Below are 13,645 nucleotides of genomic sequence, written 5' to 3' on the forward strand. Positions count from 1 at the left end.
CAAGCTTATGTTTAGATGTAGTACTGGACCCTTATTGTATAGTTACTGTAATTCTTCAAAAGAGACTTCTAACCTTAAATCATCTTATATAAACTGACTTCTAGAGAATAGGCATATTATATTATCTTGGTTGTTTAAAAAGGGATGAGACACAGAAGTTCCAAATATATACAAATAAGTTCACATACTTCACTTGAATGTAAATGGATTATATGGTGATAAATCTTGTAAACAATTGAATGTATGTACCTTTTCTGTATGTGAATATGTGGTTAATGTTCTCATTATGGGCGTTGAGCAGACTACTTTTATTTTTTAAGTGGAATGAATTAAAATTCTTTATAGAATAAGACTGACTTGAATTTAAAGCATTTTATTTGTGTTCTTTCAAAATAGAAAATCTCCAACAGCATTTTACATTAAATGCTATTTAATAAAACTCATGAGTGAGCATACACATAGCAGTGTATTGTCCCCTGCCTCATGAAGTATGTTAGCACTCATTTTCCTCATTATTATTCAGTAATTGTGGCTTTAACTTATTCACCCAAATTAATAGTTGCTTTGTAGGCTCATCTCTTTGCAAGAATCTTAGAATTGTTTTTCAAAACACACTCACTATCAGAGAGTCAATTTCGTAACAGCAAAATAAAGTCACCACCATTTATGGAAGTTTGTCTGAAATACCTGTTTCTAACAGTACTCAGGAGTTGTGGAGTTTGAGAGTTTTTAAGTGCTAAAACATGGGGGGGGGGTATTTATTTATTTATTTTTGGGTTTGGTTTGGTTTAGTTTGATTTTATTTTTTGCTGCCTAGTTTTCTAGCCAGCAAAGAAATGAGGAAGTCAAGGTTGAGGAATTGTCAAGTCACCTGAGTTGTTAGTCATAACTTATCATTCATTTCTTTGCCCTCAGAACCCCTATATCTCAGGCCTAATAGCCTGTTGGCAGGCTCTGCTGACCTCCTTTAATGAGGTACATAGTCCATTCTGAACAACTAACAAACTTGAGAGGGAGTTCTGTTAATACAGAGCTATCTTGTATTAAAAAGAAATGTGATGGACATTTTAGGTCATGAACTGGAAACTGAGACAGAAAGGAAAGAGTGACATGGCAGAGCGTGCTTCTCTGTGCTCGATGTTTGTATGGCGCAGGAACAAGATAGGTGACAGCCATAAAGAAAATGTAAAGTCCAAGAGGAATCTGATGTAAAACTCAGGGCTGTCGGGAGCCTTAACTGGAAGCGGGGCTCATACAGAGGGAGGAGGAGAGGGGGTTAAATATCACTGAGGATGTTTGAAAAAGCCAGAGGAAGACATTATTATTTTGCTTATGTATAAATACATATTTAAAAAACTTAAATTGAGTTATGCCATATGCTACCTGGGGTAAAAGTACTTCCTCCAAAAACTATAGCCTATCTTAAAAAAAAAAAAAAAAAAAAAAAAAAAAATTCCAGGAATGGGAAGCTTACTCCCGAGTTGTTGGTCGGAGTAGACCGAGGGATTCCCAAACAGCACAGGATATTACTGCTGCCCTGGGTTGCCCGCCCAGAACTTGAAGGATCTACTGCTGAAGACACCACGCATTTTGGACATAGGACTTGAGGGAATCACCCTAAGAACTAGAGATAATAGCATCCAGAGGTTCTCCACAAGCCGCCAAGATAGATAGGATGTTAATCCTAACCAGCTATACACCCTTGAGTCACAATAGTGACTAGCCTAGCATGATATTCCCAACGGAACAGCAGTAGTAACAGTAGTACTTTTATCTTGGGAGAAACCACTAGCTGTGTGGTTGGACTTGAGGCCCCACTCCTGGAAGGGAAGTCCTGCCTAGTACTACGAACCAAGTTACATACCTGTGGCTGCAGACATCACGGACCCCAGAAGATAACCCATTATTGCCACTTTCCTAGAACAAGTATGATTTACAAAGACATTCTAAATAGTTATCCTTTTTCCAACAGATAAGTATAGCTCTCTTACCTCATCAGCAGATTCTTCTTGTAGTAGTAAATGGAGATTGTTACGGAAATCTACAACTGATCATAATGCAGAGAACAACTGATTGTGGATTGCCAGGTGCCAGTTAATAAGCCTACGATGCAAACCCCTACACGCCTGAGGTTGAGGGGACATTGCAGAAGAGAGAGAGGAAAGATTGGAAGAGCAGGAAACCTGACAGGGAAGCTGCACACGGAGTTTCAGTAGTACGGTGGCCCCAAACAAGACTTGAATAATGAATCCATCCGTTGACATGCCAGCATGGATGGGGGGAAATTTCACAAGGCCTCCCTTAACTCTCGAGGGACTCCAGGCAATCATTAGGTACTTAGAGACTAAATGTTCTCCAGTGATGAGACTCCTTATCCGGGCCCAAAACACATGTGTATGCAAACAATACTAACTGGACTTAGCAAATTCAGTTGATGGGACAGATGGACGGAAGCATGGGACAATCATGAGAGGTCATGGACTTGAGGGAATGGGGATTTTGAGGGCATGAGAGGAGTTGAGGGGAGGGAGAGAGGGAATGTAAATAATTCCACTATGAAATTCTCATCTTTTTAATTAAAAAATACACACACATATTAGCTAAGGAGAAAGTGTTGATTGGTACCGCTCAGGTTTCAAAACAGTTTTTACTGCCCACTGTTAATACAGTTTCATGCTAGAGTAGAGCCACGATTTCACTTGTTTGATGTTCAAGCTTCCCTAGACTGTTCTGTCTCCTGTGAACTTCTCAAGCTGCTTTATTAACACTGTTTTCTTCTCATCGTCTGAGCAGCATGGAATACCCTGTTCTTATGTTGTGGGTGGTAGGACCCCTCCTGCAGTAGACCCAGCTCCAGCCCCTGTTTCTCATGTGGCCATACCCACTGAGATTTATGCCTCTGTTTCCCATTTTTCTAGAGAGCTGGGCATGAAAACATTACCACCTGAAGCTCCATCATATTTCTATCCGTGTTTATGGAAGATCCAATTTCTCTCTTTAGAATATAAGATGCTCTATAAAATACATTCCTTAATGTATACTATATGTTTTTAATGAATCATTGTTCTTTATATATATCATTGAGATTCATTAGTTACTTCCCCTTTGACCTTTGTACTATGTTATGAATAGAAATAGCAAAATTAAAATCTTCCACTTAGGAAGTTCTCTCCATCCTTTTAATCTCTGGTTTTACCTTACTCTTTCTTTGTGGCTGTTTCCTAGCACATAAAAATTATCTATAGCCATTTTAAGTTTTACTTTTTTCCTAAAATATCATTTTACCCTATTGCATGCTTTGGACACTAAGTAGATATGTATTGAGTTTATGGCCTGTGATTTTTTTTTTTTTTTGTATTCATATGTTCTATGAGTTGTGTTCCTTTTGTAGGAGTTTGCATATAATTTACAATGGGCTTTGCTTTAAAACTAGTATTAAGATCTCTTATAAGAGGTTTGTATAGTTCATGTTTCTGTAATGTACCTCAGGAGGCAATACTTTCCAGTGCTGTTGTCTTTAAACCTTTCATCTTTCTGTAACCTAATTCTCATTGTGCAAAAGGAAATACCAATTAAAACTGGCTTAAACTGTTAGAACAGTCATTATACATTTCTTAAGGTCTAAAGGCAGAATTGCCTGCAGCCATCTTGCTAACTGCAATTATATCATCTGTAGCCTCGCTTGTCTTCTCTCTCCATGGTCATAACGCAAACTTTATCTCAACAGCATTTCACCGCATGCTCATGAGATGGCTTTCAGTGGCAATTAGGGCTACATCCTTCCTTATTCATAACTAGCCTAGCAAAAATTGATGGCATTTCTACCCCAGTGATGGAATAGCCATTCATCTAATACAGTCAGAACAACTTAGTTGGCCACCTATATGTCCACCCCCATGTTAATAGCATTCATGGGAAATTCCATGAACCTGGAGCTGATGACCAGAAGGTCCATCAGGAGCCTCAGCGTTGGCACTTTGAGCTAGATAATTGATCTGTGTTTAAAGATACTGAGCAACATCTATGAGAAACTGAGGTGCCACAGTAGTCATTTAAGGCAAGGATCCAAGGTGAAGGAGTTACAAAACTGAGTACCCTAGGCTCCTGTCCCAACTCCCTCTGGTGGACAGGCATGAGGAGTGGTGATCCGATGCTGTTGAGGCAGAAGAAATTCACTGATGTGCAGTGAACAGTACCGCTTTGTGGCCTGAACTGGGAAAGTGAGAGAAAACAGCTTGAGTGGAGGAAACCTCAGTCAAGGCCTTGACGGAAATAGAGAGCCTGGATGGGGTAAAGCTGGGTGTGGGACCGTCCCAGAGGGTCCCAGCCAACTACAACTCCCTGCAGAGATTACTCTGCTCTAAGCTTAAACATTCCCTCTTGAAGTGTGCTATACCAGGACTAATTTCCCCATGAGTAAGCCTGTAAGATCACGTAGGACTTGGAGCTGGAGCTAACTCACCCCAGCCTGTATACCCCACAGGCCAGTAGCACCCACAAGATTGTCAGTCCAAAGGGTACACACGTTACCAAATTTACCCAATTAGAAACAACTACTGTAACACACACGATCCTGCATGGGAGACAAAAACAACCCGAATAATATTCCGATAGGAATGGGAAGGGGACAGGTGATGGGCGAATACCAGCCGTGTCTGTGTGCACCATGATTGGTGCTGTTGGCTTAGCCCGTTCATGGCTGACATCTTACCTACAAGCCGAGCTACACGTTTCATCCACACGCTGCCTGTGGCCTCACGGCTGTAACCGGCATCCATCCCGTGTGCCTGCACTCCCCCTATTCAACTGCCGTGTTAGTTTGTTGGTTTTCTTCACTTGCCGCTTCTGTTACTGACCTCTGTGCCCACACATAAGGTTATCATTTGATGTGTTATGCCTGAGTCCCTGGTTAATCAAGATGATGAAATTATTCCACCCTGTCGCCCTTTGCCCTTTTCCTTCATCCACTGTTTCTAACACAGACTGCTTGCCAGCGCGGCTTTATTTTCTTCTCTCCATTTCTTTTAGAACTCAGCTGATGCTGCAGTTCTTTTTGTGGCTTTGTCACAGTGCTTCTGCTTTCCTCGGTCTGCACGTACCCTTCATTTTCTTACATACTGTGTTGTATGACTGCCTGTTTGGTCACAGTTTCCTTGCGTCCAGTGGATCAGCTTTCTCTTCTGAGTTGGTTCTCCTCCACAGAATGAATGCTACTGTTTCTCCTGTTGGCTTCCCCTTTTCTTGGAGGGAGTTTGTATACGCAAGGCATCTTCATTCTTAATGACTACTTATCCTTAGGTAGTTAGTGTCTTTTCATCTTATCTGTACGGTTTGTGGGGCACCAGTTGGAGCTAACACAATCCCTCCCTCTTAAAGTGAAGCTCCTTAGGAAAGGATTGTGAGCCTGAGGGATCTGACAGCTTGTATTTTCTTCCAGGCAGCTAGGAATCAGCTGGGGGGAGGGGGGGGTCAGCTTTAGAGAGTCTCTCCCCTCCTCTCGCCTCAGCTACATGCTGGCTGGCTGTATGTACCTTTCTATTTGGCCTGGCTGTAAAGCATGGACCACATAATCGTGTTTTGCTCCACAGCCTGACACACCTAAGATGGTAGACCCATAAAACTGTAGAGGGCCTGAAACATTCGTACACCTAGTGATCCAGTACAGGATTTTACTCACCTTTTGTTTTTTTTATGATGCTGGTATAAACAAACTTACTGAGCTGCCAGTTGTATAAAAACACTGCACACACAACTGTTAATAGCACATAAGATCTAAGAGAGATGATACATGATAATAGTAATAAAGCTCTTATTAATGCAAGTTTTTGCTATTTTATAGAAGAGCTACTTACTATCAGTTGTTAACACCAAATAGTAGTTGGCTGTGTTGCGCAGGTGATGGGCCCTTGTTTCTCAGATTTATTGCATCTCAAGATGTTTGTTGCTCATTTCTTTATACACAGGGTGTCACCGTGTTGACCAGTGTGGTGTCGGAACTCATGACCCTCCCATTTCAACCTCTGGATGCTAGGGTTAAAGGGGTGTGTGCCACTGTACCTGGACTATCACTTCTTTCTATTTTGAAAAATAAAATATCTTTCTGTAATGTTTAGAATTATAGCAAGGAAGAAAACCAAACCTATACAGAAGTTTGCAGTGTCTTCAAATTCCCAAAAGATTACTCTCTGAAATTCTGCATTCCAAGCTATTCTCTGAGTTTTCAGAACTATGTTATCTTGCACATTCTTCTAACCATTTTCATGACATCCACGCACTGATAAGTTTTCCCAAGGATGTGTTTCTCAGTTATGTCCCTGCGATTGAGTAGTTCCTGGTGTTTCTTCCGCAGGCTTGCTTCTGGTACTGTGTGGGGACCAGGAATGCTCTGTTGCACACACTCAACCTCACCTCCATTACTTAGACAAGGAGCTGGTATTCTCCCATCACGTTAGCCATCGGCATTGGAAACTGTTATCCCTTGCTGTATGAAGGGGCCAGCATCCTTTCCATGCACCCTCTTGTTTGAACTTAGCAGCCCTGGCTTGTCAGGACCGAGGCTAAAACTCTTAATTGTTTTTGAGGATAGTTTTTGTTTCTGTTTTTGTATCTGACATTTGTTTATTGTTGAAAACTGATGGGATTTTTGCCCACTTTTCAACTAGGCATCCTTTTTCCCCCCTCATTAACATAATTTTGATGAATGATAGTCCCACCTAGAGTAGGCTGTTGGCAGAATCAAACAAATGACCTTTAATATATTGTAACATCTGAGACATTACTTGAGTCTTCTGCTCTATTCGTGTTTTATACATTATACAAATGTCAGCCAGGCCTCTGGTTTGGGTGGCATTTCAACATTCTTAGAGCCAAGGATGCTCTCCTCGATTTGGAAACTCTTATTAGAAATGTGTATGTTGCCAAGGGAACAGCCAGTGTACTACCAATCTAATAGATCCCCCTCAAAGATCAAGGTTACTATAGAATTTCCCTATTTAAAAAAGTCCTTCAAATGAAACAGTGTAATCTCAGATCCGGGTTGGAGGAAACAAGAAAAGCCCTGCAAATCGCCATGTTTACTGTTTAACCAAGAGGCACTTGCTGCTGTGCATGAACTTCGTATTGTACCCATTGCCTCACCCGGGGGGATGATAGAAGCACAGTTTAGAGAAGCACGGTTTAGATGCCTATTGTAAAGCTCTTATAAAGATGTGACTAGGCGAGGACAGCAGGCCCTGGCTTTGTCATTCTGTGGATGCTGCTTCAGAAACACTGTATATGGAAAGGTTTTTTTGTTGTGGGTTTTTTTTTTTTGTTTGGTTGGGTTTTTTTGGGGTTTTTTTTTTTTGTTTTTTTTTGGTTTTTTTTGTTTTTTTGCTACTCTTAAAAGCCCATTTTCTTAAGCAAGTCAGCACTCAAGAGAAAGCTCAAAAGAGGGTGGATGAATAGATTGACAGAAAAAAAGGGGAAAAAGAGAAAAGCGGGGGACGGGTGAAACAGAATGATCCAAAATTATATTGCCAAAAAGCGTTCTTGCTTTCAGGAGAGAAATCAGAAGCCATACGATTTAACATTTGTCTTTTCATTCCACACAAAAACCCCCGACCTATCTCATAGCTCCTTCCCATGCTGAAAGCCCCGACCTGTCTCGTAGCTCCTTCCCATGTTGAAAGCCCCGACCTGTCTCGTAGCTCCTTCCCATGTTGAAAGCAGGAGAGTTGCATGCTTAAGAACATCTAGAATGTTTTGTGAGTCACTTGCCCTGTGCACATGACAGATTTCCCCAAGGCAGCAGAGCCATGCATGCCGTTGGTCCTGCGATGGACCAGACACAGCCCACGTCTCCTAGAGAAATGCAATTTGAAAAGTTAAAATTGATAGACTCAAAACTCACGAAAAACATGGAACCCTTTCAAAACTTCTACAAGAAAGGAAAGCATGTGCTTTAAGCGTGCAGGCTTGTCTGCAGGCTTGGCAGGAGCGTTAAGCGCCAGCCGCGAATGGATGTGTGTCGGTGGTGTTGGGTGAAGTGTTCACTGAGTCTCTCCAGGCACGTGGAGAAAGCAAACCTCGGATTTCTTCTCCGCTCTCCCCACTCTGTTTACCTGGGAAACCCTGAAAGCTTCCCATTCTGCCAGGTCTTGAGTTTTCTTCTCTGACCCACAGGTTTGCCTGAAGCTCTGTAACCTCAAAGTTTATATGGCTTGCTTTTCCGTCCCCTCTTCCTTAGAATTCTGGGGCATTTCTCATCCTTCTGTTATCACTGCCTCCCTCTGTCATCCTGGTTAGCATGGTTTTGAGCGCTTGTGTACAGAACATAACCAGGAAGTGAATGGCTCCCATTCCCCTTATCACTTCCTCTTGTTCCTCAGTGCTGTTCTTAGCACTGTTCTCAGAACTACCAGCAGGACAGAATGGAATTTAGTTACATGCTAGCTTTGTGTTATTACATAGAATATGCATAGTTCTGGGTATCAGGAATGCAAACTAGTTTTTATATTAGCTCAAATAAGACGTGGGTATGGAAATATCTCTACTCTATCACTACCAACAAGTATGTCCAGAGTTAGTCTTTGTAGGCGGTATGTTCCTATAACCTAAATGCAGGTGTACATTTTTAGTGTTCATGATGTGTTCAGTATTCCAACCATGTGTGATGGATTAGCCTAGTCTGATTGGCTATGAAGAGACACCATGAACCAAGGCAGTTCTGAAAAGAAATCATTTAACTGCGGGAGGGGGGCTTGATTATAGTTTTAGTGGGTGAGTCCATGATCATCATGGAAAGGATCATGGCGGCAGGTAGGCATGGTACTGGAGCAGAGGGGGTAGGAAGGAAGAGAGGGAGGGAGGGAGGGAGAGACGGAGAGAGGGAGGGAAGGAGAGAGACACACAGTGTCTGTTAGAGAACTTCTAAAACCTCAAAACCCATGACCTCTAAAGCCCATGACACACTTCCTCCAACAAGGCCATGCCCCCTAATCCTTCCCAAACAGTTCCACTCACTGGGGTCTAAGCATTGCCAATGAAGGACATTCCCATTCAAACTACCACATCAAGTATACTGTGGGAAGGATTGCTTGATCTAGGATCTGAAATCCCTACCAAACAAAACCAAACAAGATTACAAAAACACAGTGATCTTCCTGTGCTAACTATAAAGGTGGCCTTTTTAAACACACAATGTCTTTGGACTTTACCTTACTGGCCACCTTTACTTTAAAGGCCAATACTACCATAATTGGAAGCTATTCCCACAGTAGCCCAAGAACAGGCTTTAAAAAAAATATCTAATGTGTACTAAGTGAATATTCATTATAGGTAGATAACTATGCTAATTGATGAGCATACAAACATAAAAAGTCTTGTTTCCATTTAGAAAGGAACTTATAATCTGGTTTGGAACCACACACTCAGAAGCAATCATCGTCCATGACAAAATGGTGTTTGCAGTTAGTTTGCTCATTACAGACACTCTGTCCCATCAGGACATTCCCCGCCTCACCCTGCTCTGAGTCAAGTTTTCAAAGACAATTCCAAGTCCTCTAGCTTTTCTCCAGATATTTGCCTTCACATTTTTATATATTAGTTGTGTAAGCTTACGTTTTGATTCATTGGTTTTGCTACTGTCTATTGGCTTCTCATTTTTGTGAGAGAATTTAACTTTTGAAACCCCACTCTTCTCTCAGTGGTGTGCTATTGTTAAGTCATTAGTCAGAGCTTTACAGGACTGCTATGTAAATAATGTTGACTTCTAAGCCCAGCAGTTTGATGATTCCTTGTATAACATTTGTTTCTGCTTAGAGTGTCATTGTTTCTCACTCAGTAAATATGTTTCACATTCAACATGACTGATTATATTCATTGTTCTCCATGAATATTTTCTTTCTGTTTCTTGTTTTTAGATTTTGCCCTGGAAATCAAGAGAAAAACAGCAGATATTCAGAAATAAATCCAGTGTCCTCTCACTATATACAGGTTGTGCTAAGAATTCAAAATTAATGAGAAATTCATAAAATTCTATTTTAAGCTATTTAGGACACATTTATAGTCCAAAAGGGGACAAATACGAAATATATTATAACATCTAACCAAGTAGATAAAAATGATAAACTGGCAATCCTGCATGGATATCTCAACACGTAAAGGCAGTTTACAGCAAGCCCACAGCCAACATCAACTAAAATGGAGAGAAACCTAAAGCAATCCCACTAAAGTCTGGACAAGGCTGCCCACTCTCTCCAAACCTATTCAGTACAGTACTTGAGGTTGTAGCTAGAGCAGTAAGACAACTGCAGGAGATCAAGGGAATACAAATTAGAAAGAAAGAAGTCAAAGTATCTTTATTTGTAAATGATGTGATAGTATACATAAGTGACTCTAAAAATTCCACTGGAAACTCCTCCAGCTGAAAAACACTTTCAGAAAAGTAGCTGGATAGAAAATTAACTCACAAAACCCAGTAGCCTTTCTAAATACAAATGACAAACAGAAGAAAATCAGGAAAAGAACACCTTTCACAATAGCCCCCAAATAATATAAAATACCTTGGGGGTAACTCTAGTCAAGCAAGCAAAAGATTTGTCTGATTAAAAAATTTAAAAAATTGAAGGAAGAAACTGAAGAAGGTATCAGAAGGTCACTTGTGCTTGTGGATCAGTAGGATTAATTTAGTAAATGTGGCCATCCTACGAAAAGCAATCTACAGATTCAATGAAATCCACATCAAAACCCCAATATAATTCTTCATTGATCTTGGATTTTTTCTAACCTGTCTGTGTCTGGGGGTTGTAGTTTGATTATCACTTACTTAACAGCTACTATCCACTTCTAATGAATACGCACTATATTTCTCTTCCTCGTTTTATATTATCGTTGCATCCATTTGTCTGCAGACTTCATTCATTTGTTGGAAATTTTGTAATAACATTTTTTTAACTGGGAGGTAATACTCTGTTGTGTAAATATACCACAATTTTGTTATCTATTCTTCAGTTTAGGGACATATAGGTTGTTTCCAGTTTCTGTCTCTTATGAATAAAGATACAAGAAAAATCGTAGAGCAAATGTCCTTGTAGAAGGATGGAGTATCCTTTGTGTAAATGCCCAAGAGTCCTAATTTTGGGTCTTGAGGTACAACAATTCCCAATTTTCTGAGAAACCTCCATCTTGATTTTTTAATGGCTCTCCAGTTTTCCACTCCCACTGGTAATGGAGGAGTGTTCCTCTTTCTCCAAATCCACACCAGCATGAGCTGTCACATATGTTACTGATCTCAGACATTCCAACAAGCGTAAGACAGAATATCAGAGTAGTTGTGATTTTTCCCTTCCCTGATGGCCAAAAGTGTTGATTATTTCCTTAAGTGTTTCTCAACGATCCCTCTATTGAGAATTCTCTCCTAATATCTATATCACAGTTTTAAAAGATTTTATTTTATATATGTGAATATACTGTCAAGTGTCTTCAGACACATCAGAAGATCCCATTACAGATGTTTGTGATCCACCAAGTGTTTGCTGGGAATTGAACTCAGGACCTCTGGAAGAGCAGTCAGTGTCTTAACAACTGAGCCATCTCTCCAGCCTCCTATATCCTATTTTAAAATTGGATTATTTTGTTTGTTGATGTCTAGTTTCTTGATTTCTTTATACAGTTAGGATATTAGTTCTCTATTGGATGTGGAATTGGAATTAGTTAAAAAAACAAAAAAACAAACAAACAAAAAAAAACAATTTTCCCATTCTGTAAGATCCTTCTTTGTCTGAAAGTGTTCTTTGCCTTACAGAAGCTTTTCCATTTCAAGGGGTCCCATTTATTAATGATTGATCTTAGGGTCTGTGCTGTTGGTGTTGTGTTCAAAAAGTTGTCTCCTGTGTCATGATAATGAATTGAGGGCTGTTCCCCATTTTCTTTTCTATCAGGTTTAGCGTGTCTGGCTTTCTGTTGAGGTCTGTGGAAGGAAAATAGAATAGATTCTGTGGGTGGACTGGTGGAGGGTGGGGGCAGGAGAGGGAGGTGTCAGGTTGCATGGGGGGAGTGGAGGGAAAGAGTTCCTGGGAAAGGCAGCTGGAAGTGGGGTGCATTTGGAAGACAGTGTGGAATCTTAGTACCGTGAAATTTCCTGGGATCTATGCCGGTGACCCTATTGAGACTGCTAGTCATGGAGGATATGGAGTCTGAACTGGCCATTTTTGTAAACAGGCGAGGCTTCTGATGGTGGAACTGGGTTACAGTTTATTGAATAGTTGGCCAAGGAGGTCCTGTAGAGATCCCTGAACATCCCAGGCCGATGCTAGGACAGAAGGTTGACCTCTGAAAATGGACTACAGGCCCCGATTGCCAAGAACAATTTCCACTCAGCTCGTTGACCACAGAGAGTCCAAACTGCTGCAAGCTTGGAGACTTCACCCCTATGTTCCCATCTCTTTGGCATGAGAAGGCACTCTGAAGCCTACCCAGCCACAAAACCCTTGACTTTTAATCTGTCCTGCCTTTAAGAAGTGCTTGGGCAGTGGTGGCACAGAACATGTGGCAGTGACCAACCGATGTTTAGTTTAACTTCAGGGCCACCCTATGAGAGAGAACCCATACTACCTAGATGGTCAGGAATAGGAGACAGAATAGCCCAGAGATTTAGGGTAGAACCAAGCACAGCAGGTGAGGAAATAAAAAAAGTTAATGAAATGATCCCTAATGCTATTCTGCTGTACTCACAGACAGGTGCCTTGTTCAGTAGTCATCTGAGAGGGTTCCTTTGATAGTATTGTATAGCCCCATTTTGTTGATCTTAGGGCCTGTGCTGTTGGTGTTGTCTTATTGCATCTTGTGTTGTCCTGCCTGGCTGTCACCTATTAGAGACCTGCTCTTTTCTGAAGAGAAGACCGAGGGGAGAAGGTGGGTCTGATGGAGAGGGGAGGTGGGGGGAACTAGGAGGAGTGGAGGGATGGCAAACTGTAGTTGGGATGTATTGTATGCAAGAAAAATCTATTTTCAATAAAAAAGAAAAGACAATTTGCTGCTTCATATGGTAAGACATAAAAACAAAACAAACCCCAGGATTGCTAATACAATCTTGAAAATAAAAAAAGTAATAAATAAATAAATAAATAAATAAATAAATAAATAAAAACTGATGGAGGTAACACTTTTTTTTTTCCTGAGACAGGGTTTCTCTGTATAGCCCTGGGTGTCCTGGAACTTACTCTGTAGACCAGGCTAGTCTTGAACTCAGAAATCTGCCTGCCAGTGCTTCCTGAGTGCTGGGATTAAAGGTGTGTGCCACCACTGCCCAACAACATCGTCATTGATATCAAATTGTACGATGACAGCATGCTATCAGCACAAAAACAGACATGTTGATCAGAGGAATTCTATTGAAAACCCAGACAAAAAAGTCATCTAAATTTTCATAAAGAAGCAAGAAATATACACTGGAAAAAAAGACAACATTTTCAACCAATGGTGCTAGTCAAACTTAATAGCTGCATGTAGAAGAATCCAAGGAGATTAATAATTATCACCCTACACAAAGATTAACTCTAAATGTATTAAAGACCTCAACATAAAACCAGACACATTGAACATGATACAAATTTGATAGAGAGAAGATTTTACTGGTATAGAAACACTGCTAGCACAGGCACTA

At 40.7% G+C, this 13,645-nt stretch overlaps 1 protein-coding gene across 1 annotated transcript in view; it reads left to right on the forward strand.

Annotated features, from left to right (window-relative positions):
- Ppip5k2 (diphosphoinositol pentakisphosphate kinase 2) overlaps positions 1–9,970 on the forward strand; it is a 71,158-nt gene extending 61,188 nt beyond the window's left edge. Inside the window, exon 31 of the mRNA XM_031368557.1 lies at positions 9,903–9,970. Coding sequence (XP_031224417.1) covers positions 9,903–9,949 — 47 coding nt within the window. The 3' untranslated portion in view covers positions 9,950–9,970. The remainder of the gene's footprint in view (positions 1–9,902) is intronic.
- The last annotated feature ends 3,675 nt before the right edge of the window (positions 9,971–13,645 follow it).

Source organism: Mastomys coucha, unplaced genomic scaffold, assembly GCF_008632895.1.
Source record: "Mastomys coucha isolate ucsf_1 unplaced genomic scaffold, UCSF_Mcou_1 pScaffold14, whole genome shotgun sequence".
NCBI classification, from domain to species: Eukaryota; Metazoa; Chordata; class Mammalia; order Rodentia; family Muridae; genus Mastomys; species Mastomys coucha.